Raw genomic sequence first — 21099 nt, 5'->3', positions numbered from 1 at the left:
GCGAGAGCGAGAGTCACAAGAGCCAAACCAGCGAGAAAGCTGGAGAGAGCGAGATTCCAAGAACAGAAAGAGCGAGATTTGGACAAAAGCATGGATTATGCATTGAATTTGGCCACGATCTTATAGATTATACATGGAGAACCCTAAAATTGAATACAAACAAAGGTTGAAGACGTAAGGGCAAACGTTAGCCAAAATTAGGTGTCTTATTAAGAGAAATTCTTAAACCTAAGTAATTTTAAAGAAGCCATTTGTAGGATGAGTTGTCACATAGAGAAGAGCTGGAAACAACTATAAATAGGAGGTTTTAGGCTGGAAGTTAAACGGATTCTCAAACAAAACTCAGTAGTAAAAATCGTGTAAAAAGGGTGAAGTAATTCTGTTAGTTTGAAGGAAGAAACGCGGGGGAAGTGCTGCCCAAATTTCCTTCTGGTTTAAGAGGGAAAGCTCTACTGATTAACCATAAGGAATAATAAGGAATAACTAGGATCGCAGTCAAGGTAAGTAGTTTATCTCACCCTCTCTTTAAGTGTTTCATGTTAGTGTACCTTTAATATGTTTCATAATTATGTTATTGTTATGTTGCATTACATGTTTAAAATACATTTATTGACAAGGGACCCATGCATTATGTTTATTCATAAGATTAAATTTTAATTAGATAAAGGTTATGCTTCTAGAGCTAGCAGGGTATGTATGGTTGCACCCCTCTAGACCCAATTCTATGTCAAGTTTATGCTAGGAACTAACAGGGTATATATGGTTGCACCCCTCTAGTCCAATCTTACGTTTATGCTAATCGTTGATGTTGGATGCGACTCTGACCCTACTGACTGCATGACTCGCTAATCATCAGATGGGTTAGTTTCCGCCTAAGTCCTCATCTTCCTACCAGGGTGGAGAAATTTCATAACCGACCATCACATGCTATTATATGTTTTCGGTCCCAATCATACGTTTTCAGGACATGTTGCATGTGATTATACATTTGGTCACTACCCTATGTGAGAACTACTTACGGGGTATATTATATACTCATCCTATTTTACAGACTTTATAGGTAAGGACACAGCGGTGGCAGAACTAGACGTCGCTCAAATGGCCAATCATCAAGCTCACTATTATAAGCATATGCATTTTTGTAGCACTACACTAATGTTTTATGGATCGTGTTTTATAAAATAAACTTTTTATATAGTTTTCTACCTGATTAATAAAATCCTAAATATGTTCTTTTGAGATTTTTGCCAAAACTCATCTCATGATAGAAAAGTCTAAGTATGCATATCGTAGCGGTCGGATCATAATATGTAAGGATCCGGTCGTTACAAAGAGTAAGCAATATTTCACATGCTTAGCCAAATTAAACACCCATATACTAACTTAGGCATCGAAGTTTACTCAACTCAACCTCGATTAATGTGAGCTCTCTCACAAGTTAGCTCGAACCATGCACAAAGCGGAAGAGAGTAACCTAGCAAAATCAATGCACAACAAGAGTTGTGCAACTAAATATTTTGAGAAGAGGGACTCGAGCTATAAAACAAACAAATTGAACAATGAGAAACTGAACTAGTTATCCGACGACAACATCAAATTTTGAACGAGCTGTTGAAACCCTATAAACTAATCACTAATTCTTCCAATCTCATGTAAAAATAGTGAAACCAAGTTGAACCCGAATAAAACTAATCAAATTTCCAATTAATGATGTAAATCTTATCCCATAGTAATATTGATTCTAAACTTGAAATATATATATCAATTCCTCAATTCCAGAATTCAGCCAGTTTATTCGAGAAAGCTACCGTAAATGTAAATTTCCCTGATTTAATTGACTCCAACCAAACATCAAAATAAAAACTTATAAGCATTCATATCAATTAAAATGATAATAATAAAACCAATTGGATAACTACAACTTTATCAATTTTGTTCTTTGTTTTCCATGTCCTCGATGAATATCACTTTTGTTGAGTGAGATAGCGACCTCTTTTATATATGATAGCTGACAAATATCCCATTGCACATAATAATTTTTTTTTTCTTTAAACAAAAAAACAAAAAAAAAACTGAAGCTAGCATTACATTTCCTCGATAACATCAGTATTATTGTTGCCACATTTTACAAAACTATACTAGATTACCAAATCAAGAATATATCAAAACCGTTTCCTTCGAAAGTTGGGTGCAAGATTGAATGGTACAATGCCGATTAACATCATCTGTAGTAAGATGCCATGATGTAAAGCATGACAGCCGATGAACTGGTGATCAATAGTTCCTGTGGAAGTATAAAATGATAAATCACATGCATGCGAAAAACGTACATCTTAAATCACCTAGAACAATACATAAGAGATTATAATTGGAAAAAATAAAATATTAGAATTTGGAGGTTCTGGCCAACTATTTTACATTGTATGAAAGATGAAGCACATTTCTGATAATGCACACAGTAAAATAGTTGGTGATACTAAAATACTACAAGGTTGATCTCAGTTTCCTGGACCAATCCGCTAACACCCCGTACAATAGCCCAACAATATGGCCTCCTTTGACTAGGAAAAGATTTACAATAGGCATAACAGCAGATGCATAGAGATTAGTATAATAAAAAATGCTAACAATACCTGGTTATTGTAGAGAAATACTGGAATATAGCCGCCCATGAACTCAATGAAATTCAAAATACCAGTATATGCCTGCAAAAAAAAAAAAAGAAAATCCAAAATAATTACGCTATAAGGGAAGGAAAAACAGGGAAAATAAATTATACAAAAAAAAAAAAAGAAAAAAAGAATTGAAGAAAATTAGATTTTGAAGATCTTGTGTCTAATATTAAGAGCCAAACAAGCCAGAATAAAACCCTGAAGTCCTATTTTCTTCAGCCAAGGTGTCCACAAGAACGCCATTCCACTATATCCGTTACATGGCAATGCACAGATAACCCAATGTTCTTTGATGCTAGAATCTGGAGAATTCAGTCCCTACAGATTAGAAGGGTTCTGTGGGATTTCTACCATATGAGCGTCCTTTAGTTCTCTTATGGCTTCTTTGGAAGGAAATAAATGCTAGAACGAAGATAAGTCATCCTTTATTATTCTTTTAGTAATTTTGTTTAAAACATAGCTTCTTGATCGATTTCTTTATAATTATATTTATAGCTATTTTATGATTATTCAAGAATGGAAGTCCCATCTTTGTATAGTTTTAGGGGGGTGTTCTCACTACCTTGGTCCTTAGGTTGTTCCTTCTTTTGTCGAATATACTTCTTTAAAATAAGATAATTATATGCAGAATAAACATGGTTATTTCAAGACTAGTAGAAATCACATTTGATCAATCAAATATCCATTGCCATCCCATTTCCTACAACCAAATCGCACCATGAAAACTTTACTTGACTGTTAAAATTAAATGAGTTCAATAAAAAGCATAAACGTGAACAATGCAGTTGGGAAATACAAGAATTTTCTAGATTTGATTTTTGCAATCAAGTAGGAAAGTTGCGGTCAATACAGCCATTAAGTTGACCAGCAACTCTGAATGTTCCATCATCTTTTGATTAGAAGTATCCCACTTCCCCCCATTCAAGTGCAGTCGCCAAGTATCAAAATTTTCCTTTTAAAGCCAGAAATCTAATCTCTCTATTTTTCCCAAGTTGAAGCTTAACTACTGCTTAAGGACTGCACTTTCCGCTATTTTTTCTGAAAAGGTGTAATTTATTTTCCTTTACAACAAATCAGCTTCTCCCCACTTATAACAGCATAACTTGCCAGCAAAAACAAATGAAAACTTAGTTTCTCCAGCACCATTGGAGAGAATCAAGACCATAAATTCAGCTGACTGCAAAATATTCAGCAAGAGACACCTAAACTATGGTTGTATTATTGTATATATAATTTCTTCCTCCAAGAATAGCCACCTGACCCTGGTAAGTTATTCTTATGCTTTCCTTATAATTTTTTTTCTTTCCTTTCATTTTTTGGTTTATACATTTCATTTCTAGTATTTTAAGAGAGCAAAGTCTATTGGGCTCGTCAAAACTAGTGACTGCACATCAAACATAGCTAGAAGCTAGCATAGGTCACAGAAGCGATCCTTTTAATTCATGGACATTGAGCAGAAATGAGTAGGGCAAAGATGAAGTACCAAAGAGGAAACAGCAATACATCCAAACACTAAAGCAAGAGAGCGAAGCAACCGCTTTCCCATCCGTATACCTCGTCCTGAATCTTCACCATCTTCCTGCAGTCCATATAAGTAATCATATATGGGTACACACACAAATTGGAACACAGCATTCAGGTGCATGCTCCATATTCACAGTATGTGATATTGGGGAGGGGAAAAAAAAAGTGCTCTCTTGACGTACTGTAAATGAGGGTGATACAGCTGGTTCAAAAGCTTTCAGCTTTTCGAAAATCCGATAAACAAAAGCAAATGCCAAGAATTGAAGAGGTTTATATTCAGCACTGCGTTTGATAAGGACCCAAGCAGTCTGCAGAAAGCAATAAAAATATGAATTAAGTTTCATCAATCACAAATGTATCATCTTCAATGTCCATAAACTTTATTTGCTACCTTAAAATTTAATAAGGAAAAATTGATCAAGTCATTCGGATGTATGAGGAAGAAGAAATCATGTGAAACATACCAAAAAAAAGAGGATAAAGATGGCAAAAATAAGTTCAGACTTGCAAACTTGTCTATTGTGTTACAACCTTGAAGCCAAATAATGTCAAAAGAAATGTTTACTTCCATAAAGCAACATGCACGCGTGCATATTATTATTTTGTTTAACATAGAGAGAAAAAAAAATGAGAATACAAAAAACATAAACTAGTAGTCCATTGTCAAATCAAAGGAGAAACAGACACCCAGTAATGAAATGAAGACTCAGATGATGAACCATGTTTCATTACTTACAAATACAGCAGATATTGCCATATTGATTTGCATATCTTTTGGGCTGCACTTGGAAGACCTGAAGATACATTTGATTTCAGAAACAATAGTTTATCTAAGAGGAACAAGAAGAGCATTGTGAACACTATACGAGGTACTAAAGAAAAATATGAATCTATGTTAGGTAAACAGATGATACGTATCTTTAGAAGATGTCATTAACTGAAAAAAATGAAGCAATTGCTTTATATTTGGTATATGATATACACACACACATAGATATTATTAGAAAACATGTTTACGCTTAATAAAAATGAATAATTATAACAGTGAGATTTAACTATATCCATTGACCGCAGCAAACTTCTATCTGTGGTCAAGATTAAGGTACTAGGTACATAAATACTTCAATCGTTCGAAAATGGCAATCTGGAAAATTGCAACAGAACATTGGTCAAAGTTCAACTCAAATAATAGGAGATTCTAGATATTTACCTACTGGCTTCTATATAATACATTCAAGACTATCACTCTAAAGACAAAAGCCAGGATGGCCAAATGCGTATATGTGAATGTGAAATTCAGAATAGGGAGAAAAATCATTAACTCCTAAAAATATATAAAACTAAATCTATGTTCGTGGACAAAGTTTGAGGATTAGGGATTAAAAAAAATCAGTATATGTTTTCAATAGTAACAAATAGGCAGGTTACTAGAAAAATATATACAGCCAAAAGTACATCTAACATCAGCAAAGAATAATCAGCCAACTTCAACCTCAGAACTTCATTGATACTAATACACTAGTAACAAAAAACCAGACCTTGGCCCCCATGGCACAATTGGTTGGTTGTCAGCATACTTGATGTCCTTCGAAACCTGCATTTTCACAAAGACTATCAAGAAGATTTACAACTATCAGGTAAGAATACTAATCTCGATAATGAAGACAACACAAGCCATAAAAGTTAATAGTAATATTTACTTTGCTTAAATTATGCATGAACATGAAAATAAGCACCTAACTTCCGGAAATGGAAAGTTTTCAAGTTATCATAACTCTATTTGCATCATGGAGAGAACGTTCAAAACAAGCTTGAAAGAGAGCTCGTCTCCTTTTGCAGAAATGGTCTTACAAACTTGGGAAGAAAAAACGTGAACTGCATGCTATGGAGATGTGTATGACCAATAATTTAATATAGAGAGATACATGAGAGGAGAGAGAGAAAATACTGGTGGAACAGGAACTACTCATCTTCATAATCGGCATGCATGTATAATTGAATTACATGTAATTATAACAAGTAAATACAACTGTTAATAAAATACAAAGAAAAAATAAGTAGATGCAACTTCTTGGACTCTAAGTTTAGTAAATTGTATATTTACTTTCATTTGCTACTAAAGACCTAACAATTGTGTGGCTTTTAAAGGTAACCTTCCTCAAGCCCATTTAAAAACAACATAATAACATTTATAACATTGATTCTATTGTATGCGTTGTATGTACCTTCACTGAGCCAAAAGTGACACCCTTCTTCCGATTTGTGAATTGTGCCATCATGACTTTGTCATAAGCCTTCTCCAGCTGGAAATTTCAAGTTTACTACAGTAAGAATCAAGAACTCAAAATGTTCATAAGCCCATTAATTTATTGCAAAATAGAGCTACTTAGGCGAAAACACCCACCAGCGTACACATGGACATTGCACCATCCAACTAGGAACTAACCATTTATACATTAACTGATAACTCATCAAATAAATACCATCTAAAAGATGATGAAGGTTGAAGTTGGGTAACTTCCAAAATTCACATTTGCATAAGTTCTGAACTCAGAACAGGCAAGTGTAACCACAAATTTAGGTGTCCAATAAACAATATATTTTAAAATCCCTGGTTGGTTGCTTGGTTAAATCCAACGACCTGAACAAACATAAATGTCCCAACTTTTGAAATTACATTTACCAATTCTGAATAATACAAATTTTTTATTTTAGCCCCCTATCCAACATACTTCATTGTTCAGCTTCCTTATGCAATCAACCTGTTAGACCTCAGCCACAATTTTATTTATCAACAGTTAAAAGAAGGGAAGTTTAAAGGGCTTTCCACCTCTCCTAATTCTCTCTCTAGTTACAGAAAATAAAGCCAAAACGATACCCCTCTCTAACAATGACCACCTCTACAATACTCCCCTCCTCACTCACAGGCCCATCACATAACTAAAAAAAACCTACCACACAACAAACCCATCATAACACCTCACCCGACTCCCCCTTTCCTCACACGCTTAAGCTCATACACTTTAGCAATTTGAGGCCTATCACAACCCGTATCAACTTCTACTAGTTTCAAATTTTAGTCTGAAGAGATTACTTGTTGATGGACTTCAGATATTGTACCTAAAATCATGCCTAAAAAAAGACTTTGGTCAGCAAGAGAGATGGAAAAAGGGGTGAAGGTGACATACTCTAGCTGCAGTTGCTTCATCACCTATCCTTTCAGCCTCCCTGCGTTTTTTAGTATATGCTGCTTTGACCATGTCGAACCCCTCAATTGGGTTTACACCTAGAACCTAATATGATAGGAACATCAAAAAAACAGTCATTCAAGACAATAATACAGAGTCCTTTGTTCTGCCACTTTCAAGTAAACCCTTTGAGAGCTGCAAGCTGGACAAAAGTTCAACTACCTCATACGGGTTGAAGTCACTGTCTGAACTAGAACTTCCTGCCGCAGAAGCCGCTGAGCAAATAACCGTTCTTCTCTCTCGTGTTATCTCTCTTAATCTGATATATTCAATTCCCTGTGTTATGATTAGTCGTAGAAATAATGAAGAATCAAATGCACTAATGTTTCCATAAAACCTCATACTACGTAAGCACATCATCCATCTACTAGTCCGACTTTTCATGAATTATTTGATCTCAAAGAGTAAAAATTGAAGACATGAAAATTTAACATCCTCTGAGCTTCATGTTCTACTCGCACATTATCTAAGCTCTCAGCATACATATAATTTATCAAGAACACGCTATCGAGTATCATCAAACTAACTTTCTCACCGAAACAAATAAGCCAAGATGAAAATAATTCCTTAACTCATCAGAAACATTAGCTTATTTTTTTATTTTTATTTTTTTTCAGATTACGAAATCTAAAAACACTTGCATAGAGAGACGAGATAAGCCCACGAAATGAAATAGGATAGCAGCTAAATTCCAATAACAAAACTCGATGTTATCGTTGATTTTACATTGCCTAATTTGTATTTATTCATTCTCGTAGATTTTCTCAGCACCCAGACTCGACGGAAGGAGTAAAGGCATCAAAATCCATAGTAACTGAAGTCGAGAATCGTTATCGCCACATCCATTACCTGATTGACGACGACTGTAGCTGCAGAACAGAGAATTTGGGATGTAACTGTCTCCGAGAAAGCCGAAGTTTAGGGCAGTAGAAGATGTTGGAGACTGCTAACGCCATTGCTGAGCTCTGTGTCAAAGGCGGAGTGAAAGAGACGAAGGGATTCGAATTCGAAACTGGGTATTGTTTTTATTATAGTTCTGATTTTTATCCTTAATTATGCCATTACCCCTGGATTTTCCCTTTTCCAGAATAACATTATTTAGGAGTTCAAAAAATGGTTTTATTTTAAGTGCTAGACTATTTTATAAATCTTAATAGTAAGAGAGGTGGATGATGCCAACTTTCACGTAGCTCAATTAATATAAAATTTAAATAAAACAAACATAGTTCAATTTACGCATATCAAGAGATATATGATTCAAGACTTATACCTCAGTTGAAGTAAAAAAAAAACAACATTTATAGATTGGTGATTCTAATATTATTACTATTTCTTAGTCATTGATAATTGATTTATTAGTTGTCACTTAAGATTAGTCCAAGTATGTAATAAGATCCGTTATGGATGATAATAGTAGCGGTAGTAGGGAAAAAGAAAAAATAAAATAAAAAGAAGAAGTAGAAGGTTTAAATTTTCCATAATCCAAATTTAATCTATTTGTGTCTATAGAAAAATTATAATATAAATTAACATAAATATAACTATTATATCACTTGTATCTTTTCTTAGGGTTGTTTTTAAATATACGAAAATGAGTCAATTTATTTACAAATATAACAAAATGTTATTGTCGATTAGTAATATACATCGATAGACAATGTTTAAGATAGTGACAGTGATAGATGTTTATTTGTGTCTATCATTGTTAGATGATATTTGCTATATTTGAAAATATTTAAGAGTTGTTTGGGGCGCTGAGTTGAGATATGATGTCTATATGTCTGTAAAGTTCATAAGTTGTTTAAGGTGCAAATATGATATTTATCTGTATCTAATACAGTTTTTTGAACTCTAAATAATATGTTTTTATAATTACTATTTTTGTTTTGAAACTTTTTTTTATTCAATAATTACATTCATCTTTGTTTGAATAAAATATGGATTACAAATTTTTTCTTTTAATTTTCAAAACTTTTTTTTTCTTTCTCTCTTTCTTTTTTGGACAATGAACAACAATTAACCCATTATATTTCTTGTAGGAATATGGTTAAATAAAATGAGAAACTAAAGCGAAATCAAAACTTTTGATTATAATCAATTTTGCTCAATGAATTTCATTATCATCTTCTTTTTCTTCTTCTTCCTATTATTAGCTCCATAATTGTACTATGTCATGAAATTTTTTTAATTAAATCTTCATCGTCATCGTAATAGCCAATGGAATATCACCACATTTCTTCAACACTTTCACTCTCATTTCCTCTAAATTTGGAGGATCATGAGAGAATAAATCTCTATTTTTCACTAATTCTTGCGGAAAAATGTTCCAAGAATTTTTTTTCATTTTATGGTTTTTTTTGTTATATGTTACATACTTTTCAACTATATACATATTTTTCATCTAGATATTCTTAACACTCATTTGATATGTGAATTCATTATGTATAAATATTGCACTTAATGTAGACAAAATAATGTTTTTTTTATATAATCAACAACTCTACAACATACTTTAACAAGTCATCAGTCTTTAGTAGTCAGAAGTGATTGTCGAAGTTGATTATCGAAGATGATTTTTGCTGGAGTTTGTAGCCGAAGGTGGTTGTCGGAGCCTAAAGTTGGTTGTACGAAGGTGTATTGGAATTGGTTGTCGAAGTTTGTCATCGGAGGTGGTTTTCGAATCCCGGAGTTGGTCAGGCGAAAGTGGTCGTCGAAGTTGATCATNTGGAATTGGTTGTCGAAGTTTGTCATCGGAGGTGGTTTTCGAATCCCGGAGTTGGTCAGGCGAAAGTGGTCGTCGAAGTTGATCATTGAAGATGATTTTGCTGGAGATTGTAGTCGAAGGTGACTGTCGAAGCCCAAAGTTAGTCGCATGAATATGGTATTAGAGTTGGTTGTCAGAATTTATCGTTGAAGGTGGTTGTCGAAACCTCGAGTTGGTCTTCAGAGTTGTTTGCTCAAAGGTGATCATCGAAGGTGATTTTCATTGGAGTTTGTAGCCGGAGGTGGTTGTTGGAGCCTACGAAGGTGGTTGTCGAAGTTAGTCATCGAAGTTTGTTGTTAGACCTAATTGGTCGTCGGAGTTAGGTCACCGGAGGTGGCTGTCGAAGGCCAGAATTGGTTGTCAGAGTTGATCGCGTGAAGGTTGTCGGAGCTCAGATTTGGTCGCTGGAGCTGTCATCAAAGGTGGTTGTCGGAGTCCAAATTTTGTTACCGGAATTGTCATCGGAGGTGGTTATCAGAGCCCGAAGTTGGTTGCCGAAGTTGTCATCGGAGGTGGTTGTTGGAGCCCGGAGTTGATCGTTGGAGTTGTCATTGAAGGTGGTTGTTGGAGCCTGGAGTTGATTGTCGGAGTTGTCATCAGAGGTGGTTGTCGAAGCCCGGAGTTAGTTTTCGAAGTGTGACAGTGGCCAATGGGTAGAACCATTGAAAACATGGGAAGAATGGAGAGTTGGGGTGAGTTGGTAAAATATATCAACTCAAGTTGGTGGGCCAAACAATGAGTTGGATATATTATACCAACTCAACTCAACTCACGTTGGTGAGCCAAACATCCCTTTATAGTGATAGATGTTTATAGTAGTTTTGTCATTTAAAACAATTACTTCTTTCCTTAAGGTTGAAAATTCAAATTCTCTCTACACGTTTAATCAAATAAGGAAAAAATGTTCATGAAAAAACCCTATTGAGAATACTATGTTGACTACCTCACAAGAATGAGAAGCAAGGTAAATAAGTGAAGGGGATAGAAAATTATCACTCAAGACAATACTGTCTATTATATTTGTAAAAGAAAATATAATAAGAGCAATACTTTAGTTCATTCTAAGTTACATTCATCTTTGTGCATCTCACTCTAATCACACACAAAAAAAAAATATTTTTTTTCCTAAAAAATTAGACAAATAAAAAAGTTTGTCATATGACAAACTATGATCAGATAATCAGGTGAGATGCACAAAAATGAATGTAACCTAAGATGTAACTAAGTAATTTTTTCATATAATAATGTCTCTAACAAGTTTTAAAATACACTCATCAAACCCATCTTCAAAAGGAGGTTTAAGAATTATTTGACTATTAATTACATTTGATTTTGGTCATACTTATACACAACTAATCAGTACCTTCATTCTTAAAACAACTGGAAGAAACAAAAGATTAAGTAATTTCTTCCTTTTATGAGGTTTGCTAAATGACTCCTACAAAATAACAAGCCTCCAAAACTCCATGGCCACCATTAGAAGGATCATTTATCTGCAGTCATTGAAGAATCCATTGGGCTTTCATGGGCCAAACCTGTGGCCTTTTGCAGGCCCATTACATTTGCTCTTAATTTGGAGGGGTTGCCTTCAGCTTCATTCCCATTCAAATCTTTGGAGTAATTTTCCATGTCCTTGTCAAATTCCAAGTCCTTATCCAAAACATTATCAGATTCTTGCTTGTTGAATTTACTATGAGATTCACATTCAATTTTATTATCTCCAACATCTTCAATGTTGGTCACAGTAGTGGGTGTGTGTTCAGTTTCAAGTTCAACTTCTTTGGCTGTGATTTCTGCTAGAGGGTAATTAGCTGCTACCTATCAACATGTTAAAATTAGAAGTACATGCATTAGCAAGATAAATAGCAGCCATATAAGAGATTCACCAATATTATTTATATATCATGAAAATAATAGCAAGGAGAGTAAATCCAAAAGGGACATAATACTAACAACAAAGATTTATAACTTGTTTAAGATATGCCAAAACTTATTCACATCAATCGAACAAATTTTATGTTAGAAAAATTTCTTAAAATTTAGAAATAAGAAACGAAATGATTTGCCTAAACATGCTTGTTTCTTTAAATATGAAAAAAAAGGAAACAATAAAAACAAGTCTATAAATACTATTCCCATGAGCTCTTATTTATCTTGTTATTTACCTTCTAAAAATTGAAAACTAAAATAAATTAAAATGTTTTAAAAAAATAAAAATGGAAGAACTCGTTTTTTGTTTTTGAAATTTGACATTCAAATCAAACCTTTTATATTCTATTTCAGTTTACACATTTTAAAATTCGTTCTGTTTTAGTTCTTGCCACCTCAATTATTACATGTAGAAGTCACTTCTAATATGAACATACTCGTTCAAGAAATGTTCCAAGAAATGTTATGAATAAAACATGTATGTCAAGTTTCTCATAAATAGTTTATAAAAGAACTAATAACAAAGACTAAAGTATTTTCTTATACAAAACTCGTAGAAAGTTTTTATTTTCATTTTTATTTTTATTTTTATTTTTATTTTTATTTTTATTTTTATTTTTTTAATGAGCTTAAAGTTAAACCAAAATAAGACTTAACTATAATTTTTAAAAATTTATGATTTCCATATTTTCATATGGGTATGTTATGGCATTTCTATATAATTCTTCGTAGAAATGAGATCTCGGTTTCATTGTCTACATTGATTTGTAAATCTAACATTCTTTTTCAGGTAGATGAAAGATAAAAATAGTATGTGGAGACAAAAGGAAGAACTACCTCTTCTTGTTCAATGATTTCTGAGATTTTCAAATCACCATTGAGCTCTGAGTTTGGTGAGCTCAAATTCTGATCTGCTTTTCCACGTTCATCATTGGCATCCAAGTTGGATTTTCCACCTTTTTGTTCTGAAAGATCCTTGACGAACTCATTTTCGAGTTCGACGGAATCAGCAGGTTTATTATCATCCTTCTCCATAGTTTTTGGGTTAATCTCCGCTATAGAATCCTGTTAAATGTATTAAAAAATAAGATATGGGAGTCAAAATTGCAGTCACATTCTCATTGTACCTTGAAATGACTTGAAAAAGAAACATATAAAGACCAATATAAGTGATTTGTGTCGAGTGAGGGTGACTTTGGAGTGGTTAACGGTATGTTTGAAATGACTTTTAGAAGTGAAAAGTATAAGATCACTAAAAACATTCTAAACATTATTCATAAATGATTTTGAAAATTCTAAAAACACTTAAGGGAGTACCTTTAGGACTTTTAGGAAGAAGTACATCACTGACGTTTCTTCCAAAAGATTATTTTCATCTTGAGCTTTAATGAAAAATTTGTCATTATGCATATCAACATGAGCATAGCTAAACCAATAGGCATTTGCAATTGCAACCTTCCCTTTAGGTTAAAGTTTCAAATCCATACCCCACATTTTCTATTTCTAGTATCACATTTAATTAGTTTGGTTTTTCTTTGTTCTTCCATCAACTTTCAGATATACTTTTAGAATTTTGGGAACATTTCAAAAGTATTTCCTCAAAATGAAAAGTAATTTTAAGAAGCACAAGTTTAGAAAACATACAACTAAAAACTAGAAAGTTAAAGCAACAACGAAATTTATTGTTTCTTAACCAAACCTGCGATAAGGAGACTTTATCCATATGGATTTGTTCTTCCATTGAAGACTCCGGAGATAATCCTGCTCTGGTATCAAGAAGCTCTCTTTCCATGACCGAGTCTTGCTCCACTGTTGATTTCATGGCATCCTCAGACTTCTGAAATTCACTTTGTACAACATTTGCTTGATTCTGTGAGGCATCGGAACCTATTAAATCATTAGAATCAAGAGGCACTCCACCAGCACTGGCCAAGTCATCCTCTATAGTTGATTTCAAGGCATCTTTAGAACTCGGGAACTCAATTTCCACAACATTTGGTTGATTCTTATTGCCTTGTTTCAACTCCAGTCGTTCTTCAATCTTTCTTGGCTCTACAAGATCACTATTAGACTTCTGAGATTCACTTTGTACATCATTTACTTGATTCTGTGAGGTATCGGAACCTATCATGTCACTGGAATCAAGAGGCACTCCTCCATCACTGGCCAAGTCATCCTCTACAGTCGCTTTCAAGGCATCTTTAGAACTCTGGAACTCTATTTCCACAACATTTGGTCGGTTCTTATTGTCTTGTTTCAACTCCAATGGTTTTTCAATCTTTCTTGGCTCTACAAGATCTCTATTAGACTTCTGAGATTCACTTTGTACATCATTTACTTGATTCTGTGAGGCATCAGAACCTATTGTGTCGTTGGAATCAAGAGGCACCCCTCCATCACTGGCCAAGCCATCCTCTACAGTCGCTTTCAAGGCATCTTTAGAACTCTGGAACTCTATTTCTACAACATTTGGTTGGTTCTTATTGTCTTGTTTCAACTCCAATGGTTCTTCAATCTTTCTTGGCTCTACAAGATCTCTATTAGACTTCTGAGATTCACTTTGTACATCATTTACTTGATTTTTTGAAGTATCAGAACACACTATGTCATTAGAAACAAGAGGCACTCCTCCAAAAGAAAACAAGTCGTCCTCTATAGGCAATTTTAAGGCATCTTTAGAACTCTGTAATTCAGTTTCCACGACATTAGGTTGATTCTTATGGTCTTGTATAAACTCTAATTGTTCTTCAATCTTTCTTGGTTCAACAAGTTCTCCCTTGCCTGTATTTTGACCTGTGTTTTTATTTCCTTCTTCAGAATGTTCATGAGCCCAGCCAAGATGTCCATTGCCAGTGATTTGATCCATGTTTTTACTTGCTTGTTCTGAATGTTCCTGAGGGCCAAGATCTCCATTGCCAATAATTTGATCCTTGTTTTTAGTTCCTTCTTTTGGATGTTTATGAGTCCAGCCGAGATCTTCACTGCCAGTAATTTGATCCATGTTTTTACTTCCTTCTTCTGAATGTTCCTGGTCAAGATCTACATTGCCAGTAATTTGATCCTTGTTTTTACTTCCTTCTTCTGAATGTTTATGAGCTGTGCCAAGATCTCCATTCCCAGTAATTTGATCCATATTTTTACTTTCTTCTTCTGAATGTTCATGCTGCAAGTGGGCTTGACATCCAGAAGAATCCTCAGAACCATCATTCAAAGATCTGCTAGATTTTACGCAAGTCTCCTCCAATGATCTTGTTTCCTTTCCATTATCCTCTTGTTTGATGGATATCTCCAAACCATCATCCACATCTTCACTGGTTTTTACCATGTTTTTCATGTTCGCTAGAGCTTCTGGAACTTTTTGGTCAACCATGTGACGTACGGCTTCTTTATCCCCATATGTGGGAAAAGACAACTCCTGAAACAAAGTGAATCAGCTGTATGTTGTTTGGATGGAGTCTAAGGAGCATACACTTATATAAGTTTGTAATCTCTTTTGGAACGGATGTAAAGTATTTCGTTTCTTTTATTTTATATATTTTATGATTTTCTAAAATTGTAAACATTTTATCAAACAATCTTCATCTCAATTCTCTACTAGCATTTCTAATTTCCAACTAATATAACAAACCAAAACGTACAGATTTGTTTGCAATATGCATGATTTTAGAATCGCAAAATATATTGAAGATCAAAACTTAGAAGTACAAGGTTTTCAACTTCATTTTTAAAACTTCATTATTATTATTTATTCCTTCTTTTCTTCATTTTTGTAATTTTTACAATGTTAATTATTATGATTTCAGTAACTTTTGAATTCCATATACTTGTTAATTAAACACTTCTAATAATGTAATGTTATTATTCACATATAAAATCAACTAACAAAAGTGTTCTATCAATTTCAGTGAAAGCACTCTCGAACACTGAAACATTTGCAGAAGTTCAATTGTTCCTTTCAGTTACTTTTGTAGGGTATGTCAAATTCATGGTTAGCGCACCTCAAATCATTCAAGATTGTATTTAGATAGATTACTGACCTCTAGCAATTGGGAGCCAACTTGAGTTGGATGATCCACTGGTTCCTCGGACATTGGACTTTGAATAGTTTTAGGGGGCGATGCTTCTGTGATGCTCAATGCTTCTACTTCTTCCTCCTGTACATCCGATACTCTCTCATTATACTGACCCCCCAACAGTGGACTCATGTCATCTTGTTCACCTCCAAAACTTGCCTCCTTTTCAATCTCCCAGTCAGGGTTCAATGATTCTCCATCAGTATTGTTCCCATCAACAGTCGGAGGGGAGCCAATTTCAGAGACCTCCACTTGCAGGTCAGAAGCAATGGAGTAAGTTGGAGTGTGACAGACCACTTTATCTGGATAGGAAAAACGCTCCTCCATTTTGTTCTTATCAAATGCCGTGGGGCTAAAATCACAGAGAGGTTCCTTTATTAGTCTGCTCTTTGGTACTTTGCAGTTCAAGGTTCTGTTCAGTGCGCTGCTCAATGTGGACTCGAAGCTTTTTGCAACTACTCTGACATCATCACAGATCACATTTTCAGGATTGTCCAATGAAGATGAATGGCTTGATTGGCTATTGCCATCTTGGGTCAATTCTGGCTCCATTTCAAATTCACTCTCCGAATCTGGTGGAATATCCTTCTCTTGATCGCTTTCAAGCTCCATTGCATTAACATCCCTGGTTTGTGGTGAATCTGCAGTTTGAATGCCTCCGGTTTCTACAGCGATAGGTTTTCTTTCAGTGTGGGGGACTTGATCGCCTTTAAATAATAGCTGTTCAATTAGCCAGTCATGTTCGCCTTTATCTGCAATCGAAACTAAACAAAGATGCCATAGTTTTTTAAGTCAGTTCAGAGGTGCCCTCATCCTTTTCTTTCCAGCTTGAAATTGAAAGGGGAGGGGGCTTTGAAAAATTTATATAATATTAGAAAGAAACTATTTATAAGTTTATACCAAAATGGAAAAGTTTGAAAACCAAAATTAAACCGAAAAAATTCTTAGAACCAAATTGAAATGAGGCCCAAGTCACGCGAATCAAATTTACAATTCAATTTCTATTTTCTTTTCATTCAATACAATAAAACATCATAAAAATTCATTTGTTAGTACTCTGTCTAATTTTTATCTAAAAAGAAAAAAACAATAGTTCGTAGTCAATTAGTCATGAAAGAAGAAGATGAATAAAAAACAAAAAGTGAAAGGAGAATTAATTATCTTACTTGAAGGTCTTCGATATCTGGGGTGGTATCCCATTGCCCCACTTTCTTCTGGGTAAGCGGGTCCAAAACAAAAGCTCTCGTGTCTGCAGTATGCTAATTCCTTTTGGTGAGCCGCTGTGAATTCCTGTTGAAAGCTATCGGCCATAAGATTTGGTTTCTCTTCATGCAGATCATATGGAAGATCAAAAGGATTTCTCATTGGCAACAGAACAGAAGGAGCAGAACCAGGCAATGGTACACCTTCTATGTCTTTACAGCCATCTGCCAAATCCAGAGGATCATTCCTTGTAGTGATAATTTTGGGAATTTGACCTGGAGGAAGAATGTCTACTGTTAGAACAGTATCTTCATTTTTCCGTTTGTACAACTTTCTGGCTCTTCTCCTCGCAATAAGGTTCTCTAATCTTCTGTTCCTTTCAATCTCTGAAAGTCCAAGATCCATCAGATTCTTCTGATCATCTTCTGTCCACTCCACAGCTTTATTCCTATCCTCATGCGCCTCCTCTTCATCCTCATCCTCCGGATCTTCCGAGCTTTCATTCTTTGCCTCATCGCCACCGCTATCAGATTTATTAGTCTGAGAACTTGAGCCATCACAAGCCACAACATCAGGTTTTACTAGTAACTCCGAGCCTAAAATTGGTTCCTTTTTACTTGAAATTTCATTATCTTTATCAACTGATGTACAATGAGCAGATGCATTATTTCCAGAGTCAACAGACTGGGTTTCTTTCACCTCGATTAATGATTTCAAGTTATCGGGTTCAACCAGCTGATCCGTTCTATCTACCGAAGCATTGATTGGAGCTTCTGTTCTCCATGCTTCACTCTTGTCTCTGAATCGTTGTCGCCTACTGGTTGCATTTCTTAAGTAAGCGCGACGATTTCTATTAGTTGTGATCGTGGACTGTTTGGAGGAGACCTCTAACTTTTTACCTTCTACTTTCTCAACTCGAATTGTGGACCTTTTAGAAGTCCAAAAGGCAAGGAGAACGCCAGTTAAGCCAAGGAAAGGCAAACAGTAAAACAGAAAACTAAAAACAGAAGGCAGAAAAATGTACAAAATGAAGAGAAACAACAATGTACCAGACACATAAGGATGCTTCTGTACAAATCTATGACTAACCCTAAAAGACAAATGAACAATTCTACAAACACATAATTTGATATCTTCTGCATCAATTCCCATCTCTCTTCACTACAAGGGGATTTAACCTAACTAATCGGAAGAAAATAAATCATAAGAGAGAGCAAAGAAACTGAATGATCGAACAGAAAGGATAGGATTCCCCTAGACAACGGAGGTCAATGACGATGCAGAAAAATGGGCGAAACTGAAAATTGAAACGATCTTCTTCGTCAAAAAAAAACAACTTACGATAAAATTACGAAGTGGAAGATTGATAGAAGCAATTCCGAAGCGATCCATCTGCTATCTCCATTTTTAGAAAAGCTTTGGATTGGCGATTAGCAGAGAAGAGAGATCCTGAATTTCAGGGCACTATCTTTTGAATGTTGAGAGACAAAATAGCAAACAGGTAGCCGAAGGAAAAGCGCGCATTTTCATATCCGCTTTTTTTTTTTTTTCTTCTTTTTTTCCTTTCTTTCTTTAAATAACTCTTTTCTTTTCTTTTTTTTTAATAATATATATATATATATTTATTTATTTTTAAAAAACACTTTCTCCGCTATCAAAAATGAAATACAGTGGCTCAAAAAAATATGTGAAATATAGGAAACTAATTAAATTTAAATAGTAAATACTTTTTTTTTTTAACAAATCACGGAGGGCGACGGATTAGTAGATAAATATCTTATGTGAAATATAAAGTTAATAATTGAAATGTGTTGGACCAATTTGAAATATAAATGAGGGAATAAATATAATTTTTATTGATTTTAAATTATAAATATTGGACATTAAATTTAAAAGCAATAAAAGAGATAAAACTAAGTTAGATATTTTCATTTATAATTTAAATGTTATTAAGTAAAATAAAATAAGACATTAAGCACATATTTGGAAACATAAAATGTGGGTACAAGAAAAATAAAGTAACAATTGTAGTTATTTTGTGAAAAGGTTTGTATATATCTATACTATTTATAAAATGGGTCGTGAGGGGAGAATTCTTTTTGGTTTACTTTATTAGCAAATGTCTATTTTTGTTATTTATCGTTGAGATGTGATTATTTAAATGTAAGGAGTTGTTTGGGTGCAAAGTTGAGATATGATATATATAGAGTTCATATATCTGTGTTTGAGATGTGAAGTCATTTTGTTCGAGTTTATATGTTTGTGTTTGAGGTGCAAAGTTTAGTTTATATACCTGGAGTATTTGGTGTAGTTTTTTATAAATAATTTTCTTTTGTGATTACTATTTTTGTTTTAGAACTTTTTTATTCAATAATTTTACTCATCCTTGTGTTGAATAAAATATGGAATGTACTTTATTTCTTTTATCTATTTATTTTTCTTTTATTTTCTTTTATTTTTTTTTTCTTTTGTAATGAACAACAATTAACTCACTGCATTTTTCGCAAGAATATGGTTGAATAAAACGAGAAACCAAAGAGGAATCAAAACTTTTATTCCTAATTTTTCTCCATGAAAACTTCATCATCATCTTTTTCTTTTTATAGTCGAAGGTGATTATCGAAGTTGATTATCGAAGAAGATTTTTACTAGAGTTTGTAATCGGAGGTGGTTATCAAAGCCAAAAGTTGGTCCCATGAAGGTGGTATTAGAGTTGATCATTGGAGTTTTGTCGTCAAGGGTGGTTGTTGGAGCCCAAAGTTGATCATGTGAACGTGGTCGTCAAAGTTGATTATCAAAGATGATTTTTGTCAAAGCTTTGTAGTCCAAGGTGGTTGTTGGAGCCTAGAGTTGGCCGCACAAAAATGGTTGTCAAAGTTGGTCATCAAAATTTTTGTTGTCAGAGCCAGAAATTGGTCGTTGGAGTTATCACCGGAGGTGGTTGCCAGAGTTGGAGTTGGTTCTCATAGAGTAGAAGCAGCAATCACCGACAGTGGCAGATGGATTCATGACCCAAGGTCAAAAGCAAAAGGTTTGCAAGCTTAATCGGTCTATTTATGGATTGAAGCAAGTTTCTCGATCTCAGAATATAAGATTTGATACTACAATCAAATCTTATGGCTTTGATCAAAATATGGATGTGTATACAAGAAAATCATCAACAGTTCAGTAGATTTTTTAAGGATCTATGTAGATGATATCCTACTCATTGAGAATGATGTAGGTCTACTGATTGAAATTAAGAACTAGCCAGCAACCCAATTCCAAATGAAAGATTTAGGAGGGGTGCAATTTGTTATGGGCATTCAGATCTTTAGAGATCGAAAGAACCGAACGCTAGCCCTATCTCGGGCATCTTACATTGACAATATGCATGTCGAGTTTTTTTATGCAAAACTCCAAGAAAGGTTTATTCCCTTCTAGGCATGGAGTTATATTGTCTAAGGAGCAATGTCCTAAGATACCTCAAGAAGTTGAGGAAATGAGACGAATCCCTATGCAACCATTGTTGGTAGCCTGATGTATGCGATGTTATGTACTAAACCTGACATCTGCTATGCAGTGGGGATAATTAGTAGATATTAATCTAATCCATGATTTGATAACTTGATCGTGGTTAAAAATGTCCTCAAGTATCTATGGAGAATGAGGGACTACATACTTGTGTATGGTTTTAAGGATCTGAT

The 21099-nt window shown here is 34.3% G+C and overlaps 2 protein-coding genes across 2 annotated transcripts; both read right to left on the bottom strand.

Annotated features, from left to right (window-relative positions):
* Nucleotides 1–1949: 1949 nt before the first annotated feature.
* On the bottom strand, nt 1950–8512 carry LOC120082659. The gene is made up of 10 exons (XM_039037920.1): nt 8294–8512; nt 7607–7703; nt 7385–7489; nt 6422–6499; nt 5735–5790; nt 4933–4990; nt 4379–4504; nt 4156–4251; nt 2634–2705; nt 1950–2284 (listed from the first exon to the last, which is right to left on the bottom strand). The coding sequence occupies exons 1-10, from the start codon at nt 8398–8400 to the stop codon at nt 2222–2224; spliced, it is 858 nt and encodes a 285-aa protein (XP_038893848.1). The 5' UTR covers nt 8401–8512; the 3' UTR covers nt 1950–2221.
* Nucleotides 8513–11381: 2869 nt separating this feature from the next.
* Nucleotides 11382–18565, bottom strand: LOC120083949. The gene is made up of 5 exons (XM_039039855.1): nt 17377–18565; nt 16175–16974; nt 13837–15552; nt 12975–13202; nt 11382–12026 (listed from the first exon to the last, which is right to left on the bottom strand). Exons 1-5 carry the CDS (start codon nt 18563–18565, stop codon nt 11694–11696), a joined length of 4266 nt encoding a protein of 1421 aa, XP_038895783.1. The 3' UTR covers nt 11382–11693.
* Between the last annotated feature and the right edge of the window lie 2534 nt (nt 18566–21099).

The sequence above is a fragment of the Benincasa hispida genome, chromosome 8, assembly GCF_009727055.1.
Source record: "Benincasa hispida cultivar B227 chromosome 8, ASM972705v1, whole genome shotgun sequence".
NCBI classification, from domain to species: Eukaryota; Viridiplantae; Streptophyta; class Magnoliopsida; order Cucurbitales; family Cucurbitaceae; genus Benincasa; species Benincasa hispida.
Note: the sequence above shows the minus strand (reverse complement) of the source record. Positions and strands in the feature narration are given on the sequence as shown.

What these genes read in the sequence shown, in the direction of transcription:
- LOC120082659 (XM_039037920.1), bottom strand. Translation starts at nt 8,400, where the DNA reads ATGGCGTTAGCAGTCTCCAACATCTTCTACTGCCCTAAACTTCGGCTT. An exon ending in CTACAGTCGTCGTCAATCAG is followed by an intron (nt 7,704 to 8,293) that starts GTAATGGATGTG and finishes TGAATATATCAG; the next exon opens with ATTAAGAGAGATAACACGAG. An exon ending in ATTGTGCCATGGGGGCCAAG is followed by an intron (nt 4,991 to 5,734) that starts GTCTGGTTTTTT and finishes ATGTATCTTCAG; the next exon opens with GTCTTCCAAGTGCAGCCCAA.
- LOC120083949 (XM_039039855.1), bottom strand. Translation starts at nt 18,565, where the DNA reads ATGGGAATTGATGCAGAAGATATCAAATTATGTGTTTGTAGAATTGTT. An exon ending in CAGATATCGAAGACCTTCAA is followed by an intron (nt 16,975 to 17,376) that starts GTAAGATAATTA and finishes ATCTTTGTTTAG; the next exon opens with TTTCGATTGCAGATAAAGGC. An exon ending in AAATCATTGAACAAGAAGAG is followed by an intron (nt 12,027 to 12,974) that starts GTAGTTCTTCCT and finishes ACATGTTGATAG; the next exon opens with GTAGCAGCTAATTACCCTCT.